Source organism: Lepidochelys kempii, chromosome 2, assembly GCF_965140285.1.
Source record: "Lepidochelys kempii isolate rLepKem1 chromosome 2, rLepKem1.hap1, whole genome shotgun sequence".
Lineage (NCBI taxonomy): Eukaryota > Metazoa > Chordata > Testudines > Cheloniidae > Lepidochelys > Lepidochelys kempii.
Window position 1 is genome coordinate 114,211,983 of NC_136381.1, and position 18,211 is coordinate 114,230,193.

General features: G+C 44.8%; 1 protein-coding gene and 1 non-coding gene across 2 annotated transcripts in view; one reads left to right on the forward strand and one right to left on the reverse strand.

Annotated features, from left to right (window-relative positions):
- TMEM170B (transmembrane protein 170B) overlaps positions 1-1,881 on the reverse strand; it is a 36,592-nt gene extending 34,711 nt beyond the window's left edge. Inside the window, exon 1 of the mRNA XM_073332056.2 lies at positions 1,219-1,881. Within this exon, the coding sequence (XP_073188157.1) occupies positions 1,219-1,315 (97 nt within the window). The 5' untranslated portion in view covers positions 1,316-1,881. The remainder of the gene's footprint in view (positions 1-1,218) is intronic.
- Positions 1,088-18,211, forward strand: part of LOC140906997 (uncharacterized) — a 49,869-nt gene continuing 32,745 nt past the window's right edge. The window contains exon 1 of the transcript XR_013635348.1: positions 1,088-1,851. This is a non-coding gene — a transcript (uncharacterized LOC140906997). The remainder of the gene's footprint in view (positions 1,852-18,211) is intronic.

The following is an 18,211-nucleotide window of genomic DNA, read 5'->3' on the forward strand; positions in this document are numbered from 1 at the left end:
CTTGCATGCTTATTATGATAAAACCTCAACATTTAAAAGAAAAGCACATATCTAGCAACTCAAGCCACAACTACATCAATGGAAAAAACATGGTGACGGGGGAGAGGAGCAGACAACTTATTTCAAAACCAGATTACTAATATTAATCTCTCAATGCTACGTAGTATGTTGTACAGCAGAAATCCAGACCCCGTTTAGTTCAGCACTCCCTCCTAGTCCAATCATACTTACATAGGAAATACTTGCCCAATAAGAGCACCACCACTCCAAAACTTTTGCCTATCAACACAACCAACAATCAATTGATGTGCCCTACATCCCATGCAAACCAGGTGACACTGTGCTCTTCAGTGTCAAAGAAAAACTAGGTTTCATAGTAGCAGCTGTGTTAGTCTGTATCTGCAAAAAGAAAAGGAGTACTTGTGGCACCTTAGAGACTAAGATGCATCCGATGAAGTGAGCTGTAGCTCACGTAAGCTTATGCTCAAAAAAATGTGTTAGTCTCAAAGGTACCACAGGTACTCCTTTTTTAAAGAAAAACTAGTGGGCAGAGTGTAGTAGGATGCGAAAGTTCAGAGTTTATTGAGGCCATCCCTCCCCCGAGGTTCCTTGCAACAGTTTCATTAGCATAGATAGTACTGGGCTAAGGCAAAGAGAGTCCCCCAGATAAACCTCCACAGTACTGGACCAGGCTCACTTTCCTCCAGATGAGTCTGGCAGTCAGCAGTCTCTGCACAGGCCCTTTCCTTGGGGAGCAGAAATAGGAGATATTGGGCGGTCCTCTTTCCTTTTTAACTGCCCCTTCATCCCCTGACAGCAAGCCCAAGTGTAGCGTGGAGGGGCTTAATGGGCCCCCTCATCAACCTTTCCTGGCTCAGTGTGGGCTTGCCAGCCCTCATCATCACACCTGGCCCCTTCCCGTGACCAGCCCCCAGAGATGAAGGAAACCACTCACTGTCAGCCCTCGCTTACCACAAGTGGAGGCAAAAGCGAAGCCCCCCCCGCTACTGCTCTGCCAGTGATGTGGGACCCCACCGACGCTTACGGGGCCTCTGCCTTTAACAGGATCCCCGCGCTTATCCCATTTCGGAGTCCCGCCCTTTGCCCTGAGTCACCCCCGCCCCACGGGTCGGGTTCAGGCGAGAGCAGCGTGCACAGCCACCCTGCATGCCCCTCCCCGCCGCCGGGTCCCGGGGGGGCGGGGGCTGGGCCGGTTACCGGTGAGGCTCCGCAGCACGGTGCCGTGCGCCCACAGACTCAGCACTTGCTGCACCGACAGGTTGATCATGGAGTTGTCTCCCGCTTCCGCCTTCATCTTCCCCGGGGGGCTCCCCGCCTCCTCCGCTGCTCCTCAGCCGCCAGGGGCTGGCGGCGGCCGGGTCGCGGCGACAGCGGGGAGGCCGAGCTCCTTCCGCGCCCAGGCGGCTGCTGCAGGCCGACGGCGAGGGGGCTGCGGCGGCGGTGAGGGGGCCGGAGCGCTGGACTCCAAGGCGGCAGCAGCCTCCCCGCGGCGGGGGAGACATTGAGGACGGAGAGGGGTCGTGGAGGGGGCCGCTGGCTCGCCGCCTCCGGCTCGGCCCGGGGCCTCCTCAGGGGCAGGGGACGGGTCGGCGGGGCTCCGAGCCGGTGGGCGGGAGGCGGGGGTCGGCGGGGCGGGAGGCCCCCACCTCCCTCCTCAGCCTCTTCCTCATCATCGCCCCAGCCGCCAGCATCACCTGAGGCGGGGGTGGAGGCGCCCGCGAGGCAGACACGGAGCAACCGCCACCCCGGCTCTGAACCGCTTTGCGCGCGCCGGCCACCCTCGCGCCACCCCCTGCAGTGCACGAGCCGGCGTCAGCGAGGGACGCAACGGTAAGCGCGTGTGCGCTCGACGCTCGGAGGGAAACCTTCTGACTGCGCAGGCGCGAATCACTCCCTCTCCCCCGCTCTCTCTTGGGGGAGGCGAGAAGTGGCGGGCTGGTGCCTGCGTGCTGAGAGCGCAATTGGGTTTCATTGCAATGGGGGTGTGGCGTCTCCCTTTGCCCAGCCCTGGAGGCATCGCATCCGCGTACCCATCCTGTGCCCACCCACCCCATTTCTGCAGCCAGTAGGTCTTCCACCTGTTGCCACAAGCACATGCTGCTGCACCTGCAGGCTTGAGGTGGTTTCCATCATCTACAGGGTTTACAGTTTGGTTCAAAGGCTCTCAGCACCCTAACATTTTTTCCAGCACCCCTGCCACCACTCCTACACCTGGGGAGCTAGCCTTTTTAGTGCTGCCCCCAGGTGTTAGTGCCTGCACTTTTAGCTGCCAGAGTGGTGCCCACACACCTGTCCCATTACTGGGGTTCTGGTATGGTGGTACAAGCAGCCTGCTGCCCCTAGTGAATAGTGCCTGCATTAGGGCAACCAGAACCATCCTCACATCTGAGGCAGTAGCAAAACTCCCATTGACTTAAATAAGATCAAGTCCCTCATCTCCAGAGCTCAGATTTCCACAGCACTAAGCATTCCAGGAGGATAGTTAAAACTTCTATTTTAAAACAAATTAAATGTAATCTAATGCTGGTACAGGAGCTGCAACTTGGTCAGCAACAGAAGAGTCAAGGTGTACACACCCTCGTTTGTAAAAAGCATGACTATTAATGTAGCACAAGCTTTTGCTATTATTTAGTTTGATAGCTTTGAATCTGTCTTTATCTGATAGAGCATTTACCATCATTAAACTATGTAATACAAGAATAAAATTCACAAAAGAATGAGCTCTCCCTGCACTTGTCCACAGTAGTAACAATTAGTGCTCAAAATAGCACCATCTATGATGTCTCTGTGGCACTAACACTACCCACATTAATCCCACAGATAATTACCCTATAGTCTCAAACTACCCCTTCTGCCAGCTGCTTGCGGGGCGGAGTGGGGAAGAGTCTTTTTGACTCAGGCTTTAAGGCCAGAAGGGACCATCATGATCATCTACTCTGACCTTCTGCACATTGTAGGACACAGAACCTCACCCACTCACTCTTGTAATAGACCCTTAACCTCTGGCTGAGTTACTAAAGTCCTCAAATCATGATTTAAAGTCTTCAAGTTACAGAGAATCCACCATTTACAGTAGTTCAAACCTGCAAGTGACCCCTGCCCCATGCTGCAGAGGAAGGCAAAACAAAAAAAACCCACCAGGGTTTTTGCTGATCTGATCCTGGGGAACCAACCCCAAATATGGCAAACAAGTCCCAGCAACCAGACAAATGGGAAAGTATTCTTTGTAGTAACTTGGAGCCCTCCCCATCTAGTGTCCCATCAACAGCTGTTGGAGGTATTTGCTACTTGCAGTTGCAGATTGATTACATGCCATTGTAAGCAGTCCCATCATACCATTGCCTCCATAAACCTATCAATCTCGGTCTTGAAGCCAGTTAGATTTTTTGCCCTAGTATGCCACTTGGAAGGCTGTTCCAGAACTTCACTCCTCCGATGGTTAGAAACCTTTGTCTAATTTCAAGCCTAAACTTGTTGATGGCCAGTTTATATCCATTTGTTCTTCTATCAACATTGGCACTTACCAGGGAGGCGGAGGAGTTATTTAATTATTTATCCCTCTGATGTATTTATAGAGAGCAATCATATCTCCCCTCAGACTTCTTTTAGTTAGGCTAAACAAGCCAAGCTCTTTGAGTCTCCTCTTATAAGGTAGGTTTTCCATTCCTCTGATCATCCTAGCAGTCCTTCTCTGGACCTGTTCCAGTTTAAATTAATCAAACATGGGAGCATGGGCAGCCGGTGACTCGGCCGCCTGGGGAGGCTAACCCCCGGCCCCTCCCCTTGTGCCCAAGGCCTCGCCCCACCCCTTCTGCCCCACCTCCTTTTACCTCCCCCTTCCCCGCAGGAGCCCAAAGCACTCCCACAGCGGCCTCAGCCCCAGGGTAGCCCCCAGTCCTAGTGCTCAGGTGGCCAGCGCCGGGCAGGCAGCACGGCCCAGCACCAGCCGCCCTGGCGGCCGCCAATCACTGCAGGAGGCACCAAGTACACTGGCCTGGGCGCAGGGCCACAGTAGGCTATTTGGGGAGGCAAAGCCTCCCCTTGGCTATGATACCCGCTGCCCATGCATGGAAGACCAGGACTGCACATAATATTACAGAGGAGGTCTCACCAGTGCTGTGTATAATGGTACTAATATTTCCGTCTCTATGGAAATACCTCATCTGATGCATCCTAGGACTGCATTAGCCTTTTTCACTTTTGCATCACAGTAGCTGCTCATAGTCATCTTGTGATCAACCAATACATCCAAGTCTTTTGCCTCCTCTGTCGCTTCCGACTGATATGTCACCAATTTATAGCAAAAATCGTTCTTGTTAGCCCCTAAATGCATGACCTTGCACTTTGGACTATTAAGTTTCATCTCGTTTTTATTACTCTGGTTTTCAAGGTCCTCCAGATCTTCTTGTATGATATTCCAGTCCTCCTCCCTATTGGTAATACCTTCCAACTTTTGTCATCTGAAAATTTTATTAACACATTCCTACTTTTTGTGCCAAGGTCATTAATAAAAATGTTAAATGCAATAGGTCCCAAGACCGATCCCTGAGGAACTCCACTAGTAACCTCCCTCCAGCCTGACAGTTCACCTTTCACTAGGAAAGGTTATAGCACTCACCCAAGATGTAGGAGACCCAGTTTAAATCCTCCCATTGCCTGAGTTGGAGCAGGGATTTGAACGCACACTTCCAGAGAATGCCCTAACCATTGGGCTATGGAATATTCTGGGATGTCTCTCTCAATCTTTCCTGTTGAAGCTGTTCCACTTTGTATAAATAATTAAATTTTCATAGGGTCAGAAAGCATGTTAGAATGACTATATCCCAGTGGTTAGTGTACTTACCCGTGATGAAGGAAACCCAAATTCACATCCCTGTTCCAATAACTATAAACCTCTCCCCCCCGACCACCACCACCACCTTTTTGGGAAAAGGATTCGGTGTCTAACTCCATGAGAGGGTTCATGGCTGTGGATCCCAAGCAGAGATAGGTACCTCCTTCTGGCCCAGACTTAGGCCACACCTCTTTCCTTAGCATTTCCTATTGGCTAGTTTAGGTGAGAATGGGGATCCCCATTCTCAGGCATCTGATTCTCTCCATGCAGTCCACAGTCAGCCAGCATGCCTAACCTGGAGCTGTGGATTCCATTAGGCGGCAGCATGTCTAAAGTTAGGTGTTGCAACACTGAGCCCAAGTCCCTTTTATGGATCTATCACCTTGTGTCCAAGACTTGTGTAAAGACCCTTCATACCACTTATGTTCCAAAGTGGGGTTGTGGAGAAAAAGCAGCATAGAGACAAATCTGCATCCGTGTGCTATAGAAGGTAGCAGAGGACTTAGGCTCATTAGCTAGGGGATCTATAATTACGTGGCTCCAGTGGTCCTACGCCCCCTACTAGCCATGGGGATGCTATTCCAGCCCACAGGCTTCAGCAGTAGTTGCTAGATGCTGTGCTGCAGGTCCATAGCCTGCCTTTGGACTTGAGGGTGGATTTTGCTCTCCAGGCCCCATGCTCGTCACCTGCATAGAAGCCTCTGGCTTTGTGGGTGTGAAATAGAGCTGTGGAGGAACTGGAATTTCCATCCTGCAGAAAAATTTGCATTTAAAAAAATTCTGAATCAGAACAAAACAGAGTCAGAAATGTGAAGCTTTCTGTGGAATTGAAATCTTCAAAAATTCCATTTGAGACGAATCAAAATGGAATTTTTCAAAAAAGTCTGGGCCAACAAGCTGGTTCCCAAGCCACCTTGCTGGCTTGGGAGCAGGAAGCCTGGCAGCTGGGGAGCCCATAGGACTGCCAGGTGGGCACCCAAGGGAGCTGGCCACCCAGGAAGCTGGGGGGCCCACCAAGCAGCCAGCCTGTCTGGTTTCCATCTAAAGTTTAGACAGAATAGACATGTTCCTGCAAAAATTTTTAATTATGTTCAACTGGAATTTTTGCCATGGAAAAATTGTTTTCAGAAAATTTTCAACTAGCTTTAGTGTGTAATGAATGTCGCCTAATGAGAGCCAAATACATCAATGAGGCTGTCCAGGTCTTCAAGCTGTGATCCAGGGGAGAGTCTTCAGTGCTGTCTATTTCAGAAGTGAAACAGCAGAGACATCCAGTCACTGTGCCAAAGTAGCTCCCAAGGTTGAGGAACAACCCACAGAAGAAGGCCTTGAACACACCCACAGGATCTATATTAACTTTCCTCCTCCTCCTCCTCCTCCTCCCTGTGATGGCCATGTCCGGGAATTATCACAAGGCTCTGCCCTGTCCCAGCACCTGGCACTAGAGGGGTCAGGTTGCATTAGACATAAAAGGATGGAGAGTCATATGCCACCCGGTAGGGCTCATCTGTGCAGCCTTGCTTGTCAACACTGCTCATCTGTGCAGCCTTTTCTCTCCTCCACCTCATTGTTCCCCCTTCCTCATCACTTGACTATTATGGCATCTACCATGGTTTTCATCCTTCCTCTCATGAATCCTAGTGATGCCCATCTTGTTTTGCTGCAATGGGATCAAGCAGCTGAAGAAGAGACCTGTGTAGCTCGAAAGCATGTCTTTTTCACCAGCGGCATTTGGTCCAGTAAAAGGTATTGCCTCCCCAGCCTTGTTTTGGTGGTAATTAACTATAGCTGTTGGGAAAGTTCTAGGCTTCTTGGGTTGTGGTTTGAACAAGCAGAAGGTGTCAAAACTTAGCTTCAAAGATCCATGTGGAAAATAAACTCTCTGGTGGAAGGAATATAGAAAAAGAAAACACTTAAATCATCATGTAATTTGTAATTTAACAGACAGGGGACTTGCTTACTGTTTGAGTTTACAGTACTAGTAACAAGCTTTTTCCAAGAAATCAATACTAAAAATTACTGTAAAGTTATCAGTAGGAAAGGCGAACTTTCTCATCTATTTCAGAAACATAAGTCCACCTCTTACACATTGTCACTTAAACCAGCAGTACAAACTCAAAAGAAACATCTTCAGCTACATGGGGAGATGAGCAGAAGAATGTTTGTTCAGTGCCCTCTGGTGGCTGACGCTAGGAATTGTCCAGAGAACTTATTCTAGCAAAATGACAGGTTTCAGACTAGCAGCCGTGTTAGTTTGTATTCGCAAAAAGAAAAGGAGTACTTGTGGCACTTTAGAGACTAACCAATTTATTTGAGCATAAGCTTTCGTGAGCTACAGCTCACTTCATCAGATGCATTTAGTGGAAAATACAGTGAGGTGATTTATATACACACAGAACATGAAAAAATGGGTGTTTATCATGCACACACTGTAAGGAGAGTGATCACTTAAGATGAGCTATTACCAGCAGGAGAGTGGGGGAAGGGGGAAGAAAACCTTTTGTAGTGATAATCAAGGTGGGCCATTTCCAGCAGTTAACAAGAACATCTGAAAAAAGAAAAGGAGGACTTGTGGCACCTTAGAGACTAACCAATTTATTTGAGCATAAGCTTTCGTGAGCTACAGCTCACTTCATCGGATGCATACTGTGGAAAGTGGGATCTACCATGTCATCTACCATGGATCACTTTCCACAGTATGCATCCGAAAAGTGAGCTGTAGCTCACGAAAGCTTATGCTCAAATAAATTGGTTAGTCTCTAAGGTGCCACAAGTACTCCTTTTCTTTTTGCGAATACAGACTAACACGGCTGTTACTCTGAAAAAAGAACATCTGAGGAACAGTGGGGGGAGGGGGGAATAAACAAGGGGAAATAGTTTTACTTTGTGTAATGACTCAACCACTCCCAGTCTCTATTCAAGCCTAAATTAATTGTATCCAATTTGCAAATTAATTCCAATTCAGCAGTCTCTCGTTGGAGTCTGGTTTTGAAGTTTTTTTGTTGAAGAATAGCCCCTTTTAGGTCAGAAATCGAGTGACCAGAGAGATTGAAGTGTTCTCCAACTGGTTTATGAATGTTAAAATTGTTGACATCTGATTTGTGTCCATTTATTCTTTTATGTAGAGACTGTCCAGTTTGACCAATGTACATGGCAGAGGGGCATTGCTGGCACATGATGGCAAATATCACACTGGTAGATGTGCAGGTGAACAAGCCTCTGATAGTGTGGCTGATGTGATTAGGCCCTATGATGGTGTCCCCTGAATAGATATGTGGGCACAGTTGGCAACGGGTTTTGTTGCAAGGATAGGTTCCTGGGTTAGTGGTTCTGTTGTGTGGTGTGTGGTTGCTGGTGAGTATTTGCTTCAGGTTGGGGGGCTGTCTGTAGGCAAGGACTGGCCTGTCTCCCAAGATTTGTGAGAGCGATGGGTCATCCTTCAGGATAGGTTGTAGATTCTTGTTGATGCGTTGGAGAGGTTTTAGTTGGGGGCTGAAGGTGACGGCTAGTGGCGTTCTGTTATTTTCTTTGTTGGGCCTGTCCTGTAGTGGGTGACTTCTGGGTACTTTTCTGGCTCTGTCAATCTGTTTCTTCACTTCAGCAGGTAGGTATTGTAGTTGTAAGAATGCTTGATAGAGATCTTGTAGGCATTTGTCTCTGTCTGAGGAGTTGGAGCAAATGCGGTTGTATCCTAGAGCTTGGCTGTAGACACTGGATCGTGTGGTGTGGTCTGGGTGAAAGCTGGAGGCATGTAGGTAGGAATAGCGGTCAGTAGGTTTCCGGTATAGGGTGGTGTTTATGTTACCATCGCTTATTAGCACCGTAGTGTCCAGGAAGTGGATCTCTTGTGTGGACTGGTCCAGACTGAGGTTGATGGTGGGACGGAAATTGTTGAAATCATGGTGGAATTCCTCAAGGGCTTCTTTTTCAGATGATGAAGATGTCATCAATATAGCGCAAGTAGAGTAGGGGCATTACGGGACGAGAGCTGAGGAAGCGTTGTTCTAAGTCAGCCATAAAAATGTTGGCATACTGTGGGGCTATGCGGGTACCCATAGCAATGCTGCTGATTTGAAGGTATACATTGTCCCCAAATGTGAAATAGTTATGGGTGAGGACAAAGTCACAAAGTTCAGCCACCAGGTTTGCCGTGACATTATCGGGGATAGTGTTCCTGGTGGTTTGTAGTCCATCTTTGTGTGGAATGTTGGTGTAGAGGGCTTCTACATCCATAGTGGCCAGGATGGTGTTTCAGGAAGATGACCGATGGATTGTAGTTTCCTCAGGAAGTCACTGGTGTCTTGAAGATAGTTGGGAGTGCTGGTAGCGTAGGGCCTGAGGAAGGAGTCTACATAGCCAGACAATCCTGCTGTCAGGGTGCCAATGCCTGAGATGATGGGGCACCCAGGATTTCCATTTTTATGGATCTTGGGTAGCAGATAGAATACCCCAGGTCGCAGTTCCAGGGGTGTGTCTGTGCGGATTTGTTCTTGTGCTTTTTCAGGGAGTTTCTTGAGCAAAGGCTGTAGTTTCTTTTGGTAACCCTCAGTGGGATCAGAGGGTAATGGCTTGTAGAAAGTGGTGTTGGAGAGCTGCCGAGCAGCCTCTTGTTCATATTCCAACCTATTCATGATGACAACAGCACCTCCTTTGTCAGCCTTTCTGATTATGATGTCAGAGTTGTTTCTGAGGCTGTGGATGGCATTGTGTTCTGCACAGCTGAGGTTATGGAGCAAGTGATGCTGCTTTTCCACAATTTCAGCCCGTGCACGTCGGCAGAAGCACTCTATGTAGAAGTCCAGTCTGTTGTTTCGACCTTCAGGAGGAGTCCACCTAGAATCCTTCTTTTTGTAGCGTTGGTAGGAAGGTGTCTGTGGATTAGTATGTTGTTCAGAGGTGTGTTGGAAATATTCCTTGAGTCGGAGATGTCAAAAATAGGATTCTAGGTCACCACAGAACTGTATCATGTTCGTGGGGGTGGAGGGGCCAACAAAAAAATTACAGAACGCCACTAGCCGTCACCTTCAGCCCCCAACTAAAACCTCTCCAACGCATCATCAAGGATCTACAACCTATCCTGAAGGACGACCCATCGCTCTCACAAATCTTGGGAGACGGTCCAGTCCTTGCCTACAGACAGCCCCCCAACCTGAAGCAAATACTCACCAGCAACCACACATCACACAACGGAACCACTAACCCAGGAACCTATCCTTGCAACAAAGCCCATTGCCAACTGTGTCCACATATCTATTCAGGGGACACCATCATAGGGCCTAATCACATCAGCCACACTATATCAGAGGCTCATTCACCTGCACATCTACCAATGTGATATATGCCATCATGTGCCAGCAATGCCCCTCTGCCATGTACATTGGTCAAACTGGACAGTCTCTACATAAAAGAATAAATGGACACAAATCAGATGTCAACAATTTTAACATTCATAAACCAGTTGGAGAACACTTCAATCTCTCTGGTCACTCGATTTCTGACCTAAAAGGGGCTATTCTTCAACAAAAAAACTTCAAAACAGACTCCAACGAGAGACTGCTGAATTGGAATTAATTTGCAAATTGGATACAATTAATTTAGGCTTGAATAGAGACTGGGAGTGGTTGAGTCATTACACAAAGTAAAACTATTTCCCCTTGTTTATTCCCCCCCCCCCCGCCCCCGCACTGTTCCTCAGACATTCTTGTTAACTGCTAGAAATGGCCCACCTTGATTATCACTACAAAAGGTTTTCTTCTGCCCTCCCCCACTCTCCTGCTGGTAATAGCTCATCTTAAGTGATCACTCTCCTTACAGTGTGCATGATAAACACCCATTTTTTCATGTTCTGTGTGTATATAAATCTCCCCACTGTATTTTCCACTGAATGCATCCGATGAAGTGAGCTGTAGCTCACAAAAGCTCATGCTCAAATAAATTGGTTAGTCTCTAAGGTGCCACAGGTACTCCTTTTCTTTATTCTAGCAAAGCAAGGTTTCAGTTGAGACTGTGTTAAAAAGAAAAAGAACTGGACCCTAAGCAAAGACAGACACTTTGATCAGCTAATTGAGGCACATTAACAAACAAAGAACTACCAAACCAGAGTATTGAGATGAATTGTGCTCATTATTAGGATAGTGAAAATACTGCAAAATATTATTTACATTTTTGAAACAAATTCACTTTTACTGTGTTTTCCTCGCATTTATGTTCACGTTCCACAAATATTCTAGCAAACCACTTTACTGGACAGAGTATTTGCTTGAACAGCAAATGTTGCAGAATGTGCACTGAAAGCAACCTTTAGATTGGTAATTGCAAGTATTTGCACTGGGAACCTCATTCTAAGAGTTACACTCATCCAGCCAGGGAGCAGGAAAAAAAAAAAAATCTCTACCTTTGTGTCATCAGATTAACTCATACTTCAAATGCTCATTATCTGAAGGGTTATTCCGGCAGAATGGATCATGAGCAATCCATAGGCTGAAATATAAAACATTTATCAAATTTCAAATAACTAATGGGAGGGAATGATGATCTTTTGGAGACAGTTCAGGCATAGAAAAAACGGCTACATAAAATGACTAAATTTGTCACTTCAAATAATTCACTCAGTTTACTAATTATGCATTTATAACCCAGTTCTGTCATCATATGCACATGCATGTGGATGATGACTTCAAACAATTCCTGCACTGACAAGATGGCAGACTTTTACTCCAAGAGATCAGACTCCCCCTTTTATTGTATGTGCCTCAGTTCCCCTACTTGCAGATGGGATTAATGATAACCTTCTTAGAAGGGTGCAAGTCACTATAAAAGAGTTACATTGGTCCCAGACTATGAGAGAGATAAGATGGGTGAAATAATATATTTTATTGGACCAACTTCTGTTGTGGAAAGAAACAAGCTTTCAATCTGAAGACCTCTGAGTATCTCAAAAGCTTGTCTCTTTCACCAACAGGAGTTGGTCCAATAAAAGGTACCTTACCCATTTTGTCTCTATGAAAGAGCTAGTTATTATTATTATTTTATGTATAGAGTGAAATTCACCTTAAAATAAGATAAATGACTCAATCTGCTTTTTCTGTAACATTCTCAAAATATTAAAAATGACCTTCTGTACAATAAACAATTAGGAAATGTCAGGCTATGCTGTTTAGAGGCTCCATAATTTCTTCAATTTACAGTAAAAACTATTGAATAGACTTCATTGGAAAATCTTTAGTGGAATCACTTTCCATGGAAAAATATAATTCCATGGTAATCAAAATGCTTCTCAAAATTCTGCTGATTTTGGCAATTTTTTATTTTGGAGAAAAGCCCCCCAAAATTTCTGACAATGCTGAAACATTTAATTTTGACATTTATTGAACAAAACATTCTAATTTTTTGTTTTAAAACTACTTTTAGTTTTAAATTTTTAAAAAAATTGTATTATATACTATCATATAAAATACAAAAGTTGAAATCAAAACAAAATATTTTGATTTTGTCTAAACAAAATGTTTCAATTGATCCAAAGTGATCTTTCCCCCCAGAATTTTCCTTCACTGAGGATTTCAAAATGTTCAGGTTTCGTTTTGATTTGAAAAGAAGCCAGATTTCAAAATCTTGAAATCCTTCGCAAAACAGAGTTCTTATCCTCTCCAGCTCTACTAATGAGCTTTCCTACTACAGCCATGGTTACCAAGATTGAGGTTCAAAACAGATGAATGATCTTTTGGAGACAGTCTACCGCTTTATTTGAACTGAAGGGCTTTAGGGCAATCTGAGCATCTAGATAGAATTTGGTCATCCTCTGGCCTGATTTTCAACATGCTGACAAGTCAACCTAATGCAAATATAGTTAACAAGTGACTGTCCTATAAATGTCTGTAAGAAAATTGACTATCAGTAATAGATTTACATTCCTTTTGTGTGGCTGGCCCAGTGTAAGACTATCACTATATGTAATGTAGTAACCTTATGCACTCAAAGGATTTGTGGTTTCTGTCAGTTGTGATTTGAGATTCAGGTAATTTTAAGATATTTTCCCCTTTAATATCAGTTCTCCAAAAGCTGAAAAGGTGATTTCAGTCTCTCGGTCTCGATGATGGAGGAAGAGGTCTTGACAGTGATTCAGGAGAGGAAGAAAGTGAAGCAATATCATGAGCTATATAGGGGAATTTTTCCCAGCATGATGATAACCTCACAAGTTGCACCAAAACATCAAAAGAACACTCAGAAATGGCTGCTAAGCTTAGAGAACTGTGTTAGGAGGTGGAACATGGTGTATATTAGACTTAGAGGACTGTTTCTTACAAGCCAGTAGATGGCGCTCTGTTAATCATCTCCATACACACGTGCACAGATACTGCTTTTAAATAGGGCCCCTGTAACTATAGACAATAGCCTCCTGGAATTCATTATTTAAGTGGGAAAAGGGTTCTCTTATTTTTAATGTCATTCTTTCATCTTTATAGAGGGTGAAATATTTCTAATATTTGTGAATATGTGCTTCCCTTCCAATTTTAAGGCTTTTAATACATTTTTTTAAAAAAATCTATGTTACAGTGTCAAAGTATCCATCTATAAGGCCCATTGACTTCAGCAGAAGGGTTGAGTGCATAAAAGAATGAAGGTTCAGGCCCTGTGCATGCAGCAAACTACCTACAGCATTCTGATCTGCTTGAATGTGTGAGGAGTCATTTGGAACCTTATTCAGGAAAACACAAGCACATGCTTAACTTTTTCAGCATGTGCTTAAGTCCATTTGACTTCAGCAGGATTTAAGCATGTGCTTCAGTGCTGTCCTAAATGGAAATGGTTTCCTGAATTGGGGACTAAAGCTGTAAATTTTAGTGTGGATATCTGTGCCATGCAAAAAGGTCAAATCAAAAATATGATTTCAAACCCACACCACCACTCAGGAGAGCACCAGAGATGCTCATTTTGATCAGTTATTGCATGGTGCATAAATGAGAGAAGGTGCCTTGTACCATCCTCACCTGTTGTGTGCTCAGATCCTAATATAGCCCTTGTGTTGTTATTATCTGTGCTACTTTAATTGTATTTATTTGATCCTTATTGATACCACTGAGCAGTCTTTTTTCCATCTGTTCTATAATATTTCTATTCGTATTTTTATGGTAACTAATTTTATCTGCACTAATCCCTAGTTTATTCTAACTGGATACAAAAGTTCACCTAAATATTTCCCATAACATATATAATTGAGGGACAACTATAAATTTATTTACAGTTTCCTGATCCATAATCTGCTGAATTATGGATGATCCATCATCCTTTGTTCCCCCAGCATCTGTACATTGTGTATTAACTGGGGACAGACCCCTGTACCTTTGGTCTTCCATTCAGTACACCCACAGCTGGACATTGTTCCACCATTTTTAATACTTAAAAGGTACCAGACTGATTTTCTTACAATACATCTCTGTTGACACAATGATAGCCAAGTGGGATTTCTCATATGTTTAGCACATTAGCTAACAAGGTCACTGTCAACCTATTGTTCAATTTCTCAATGTCCTTTTTAAAAAATCCATGCCTGTAAATAACCCTTGGAAGTTTAGAAGTGAAATCTGTTCCTTCCATTCAATATTTTCCCTTTATCTTTCACATACACATTCTGGTATAAAGTATATATAAAGTTCTTTTTGCATCATAAGGACGAGACAATGGAACATTTGTTTTGTAAATATATATTACAACAACAACTAGGGCTGCCGTTCAGGAAAGCACTCCTGTTCAGGAAAACAATTCAGTATGTGCTTAACTTTAAGGACATATTGAAGTCCAACTGAAGTCAATAGAATTTAAGCATGTACTTAAAGTTAAGCGCATGCTTACATGCTTTCTAGAACACGGATGTTTAAGTGCTTTCTTGAATAGAGGCCTTAGTTATTGATTCCCTTTATTATCCCTAGTTCCATTCCCTTTGGCTCTCTCACAAACACCTTGTGCTAGCTTGACTGTCATTGAAGCTCAATGACTGCTGCTCTTGAGCTTACAGCAAATGACACTTGAACATCACGAAGTTGATAAGTTGAGCACGTAGCCTCTGCAATGCTTCTACCACAGCGTGCTTGAGAATTGACCACACGCCACAGATTGCTGTAGTTCTGACACTCTTGATTTTACTCTGCTCTTTCTCCAGCTTGTTCTGTTTCTGCTTCATTTCTTGACCTTTTTACCCCCATGCTGCTGCCAGCTTACTACAGCCTAAGAGCTTAATCCAAAGCACTCTGAAGTCAGTAGAAGACCTAAGAGATTTCAATGGGCTTTGCATCCAACCCTAAATGGCAGAACAGTACATTTGCAATCTGATTTCATCATAGTTTTCTTTTATTTGATATGTAACTGTGTTAAGTTTATGGATCTAAAATTTATTTTGCAGGACATCTCTTTTTGACAGTTCAAGCTTTAATATTCAGATTGTCTTCCACAGACTCGCTTGTACTAACAAGCTCTTTGTAACAGACTAGTAACTTGGAGAAGATTTTTTCCCTCTGGGTCACAGTCTGATTTCATCTATTCTTGGGCAGATGCTTTTAATTTCCCAAATATGTTTGCAATGCTGATATAAATAACCTGTAGTCATCCAGCTTAACTACAGTCAGTTTCAGATGAATTGCTTTTACATTGTTTACTCCACCAGATTTAGACTTATACTTCGTCTAATTGTGTTGTCATCTTCTCTTCATCTTTCTTGATTTCATTTTTCCCCCCTAAATCCCATGATATTCTAAAATCTCTAAGACTCATGTCTTGATTTTAATTTACTGATAGAGCTAAAACCTTTTGGCACCATATTTCACATATTTTACTGAGCTCAGTGGTAAGTTTCCATTTGAATTCCCGACATTTTTAAAAATCTGTTTTAACATGCATCTGAATTCCTGCCATTCCTTATTTCCTTTCTTCCTGCAGGTATGATCTAATCTTTTCTTTTTTGTCCCTCTTAATTGATTTAGGTAGACATTGTGGAGGTAGATACTTCTGGAAGGCCTGGTTACCCAGCATGTTTACTTACTGATTTGAACTATAGATTAAATGGGACCTACTTTTGACTGTAGATAGTGATGTGAGAGTGATGGTGGAGAATGTACTGATTCTCATAAGTACTGTAATCTGATAGGCTAATTACCTTTAATGAAAGGGAATCCAAAAATTTTATCAGGCTCTTTCGACTGACTAATGTGACAAGGAATGGGGTTTTCAAGAGCACTGGTGTGACGTAGGAGCATAGTCACTTAAGGGCTTGTCAACACAGTGTTTGTTCTGCTTTGCTATGGGCTTGTCTATATCAGCAAGTTGCAGCAGTTTAATTTAAATCCATCTCTAAATCAATATAGTTAAATCTGTGCAAAAGGACGTGCAAATAGTCTTATTTCAGTATAAAAAAAAAAGACTTATTTTGCTTTAGCTAAAACTGTTCCAAATCAACTTTGAATAAACCAAGAGAATCCATTCTTGCATCAAGACACTCTTTCTCACCATTTTTACGATATCAGTTTAAAGTCACATCTTTATTTACACCAGTGCAACTTTCTTGCGTAGACAAGACCTAAATTAGGGCACATCTACACTGGCAAAGTTACAGCACCGGCAGTTCCTGCACCACTCAGAGAGCACTGAGGGGAAACTGCTGTTGTGTGTTCACACTGACAGCTGCCTGTGCAATAGCGTGTTCACACTTGCGGCACTTGCAGCAGCATTTGGAGTGGTGCACTCGGGGCAGCTATCCCACAGGGCATCTCTTTCTCTTTTGCCTCTAAAACTTGTGGGAAGGTGGAGGGGGTCATGGGGCATCCTGGGTCCTGTCCCAATGCCCCGTGATGCATTGCTTCGCATCTCAGCAATCCCTGTGCTTCCATCCACATTTGGTGCCATCTTCCAACGGTTTGTGTACTGCACGCCCTGTCTCTTCGGGCTACAGGAACGGATCCCGCACTGCTGACCAGTCTGCTGCTCGCTCTGAGTGGCAGTAGAGTTATTCCTTAAACTGCAAAGGCAAGAGGAGTGCGACATTGATCTCGCCATGCGAAGTAGCTACAACACGAGATTGCTTGTGGCATTCACGGAGGTGCTGACCACAGTGGAACGCCACTTTTGGGCTTGGGAAACAAGCACTGAGTGGTGGGATCACATCATGATACACGTCTGGGATGACGAGCAGTGGCTGCAGAACTTTCACATGAGGAAAGCCACATTCATGGGACTGTGTGATGAGCTCGCCCCAGCCCTGCAGCGCAAGGACATGAGGATGAGAGCTGCCCTGTTGCTGGTGAAGCGCGTGGCGATTGCACTGTGGAAGCTGGCTACTCCAGACTGCTACCGATCAGTCACTAACCAGTTCAGAGTGGGAAAGTCGACCGTTGGAGTCATGTTGATGGAAGTGTGCAGGGCCATTAATCGCATCCTGCTGCGAAAGACCGTGACACTGGGCAACGTGCATGACATTGCGGATGGCTTTGCACAGATGGGCTTCCCTAACTGTGGAGGGGCGATAGATGGCACGCACATTCCAATTCTGGCACCAGACCATCTAGCCACAGAGTACATTAATCGCCAGGGGTATTTCTCAATGGCTTTCCAGGTGCTTGTGGATCACCATGGGCGTTTCACAGACATTGATGCAGGCTGGTCCGGAAATGTGCATGACACATGCATCTTTCAGAACACCAGCCTGTTCAAGAAGCTGCAAGAGCAGGGACTTTCTTCCCAGACCAGAAGATCACTATAGGGGAAGTTGAAATGCCCATTGTGATCCTGGGAAACCCTGCCTACCCCTTAATGCCGTGGCTTATGAAGCCATACACGGGGCAACTTGACAGCAGCAAGGAACGTTTTAACAAGAGGCTGAGCAAGTGCAGAATGACTGTTGCGTATGCATTCGGCTGTTTAAAAGCCCGCTGGCGATGCCTGTATGGGAAGCTGGACAAGGCCGATGACAATATTCCTATGCTTATAGCCGCATTCTGTATGCTCCATATTTATGAAGGGAAGGGTGAAAGCTTCACTCAGGGCTGGACCTCAGAGGCTCAGCGACTGGAGGCTGAGTTTGAACAGCCAGAGACCAGGGCTATTAGAGGGGCACAGCATGGGCCATAAGGATCAGGGATGCCTTGAGGCAGCAATGTGAAGCTGAAAGCCACTAATATTTGTTGCTATACCTGGGACTGCAGTGCTTGTGATGCTAGGAGGTGAATGGTGCACATGATGCAAGAAGGGGCCTTAATAGAATAAAGATTGCTTTCAAACAAACACAATCCTTTTATTAAAAGACAACAATCGGAGGAGAGAGTCAAATGAAAAAATGCATCAGCAAGGAGGGGGAGGGGGATGGGGGAAGAG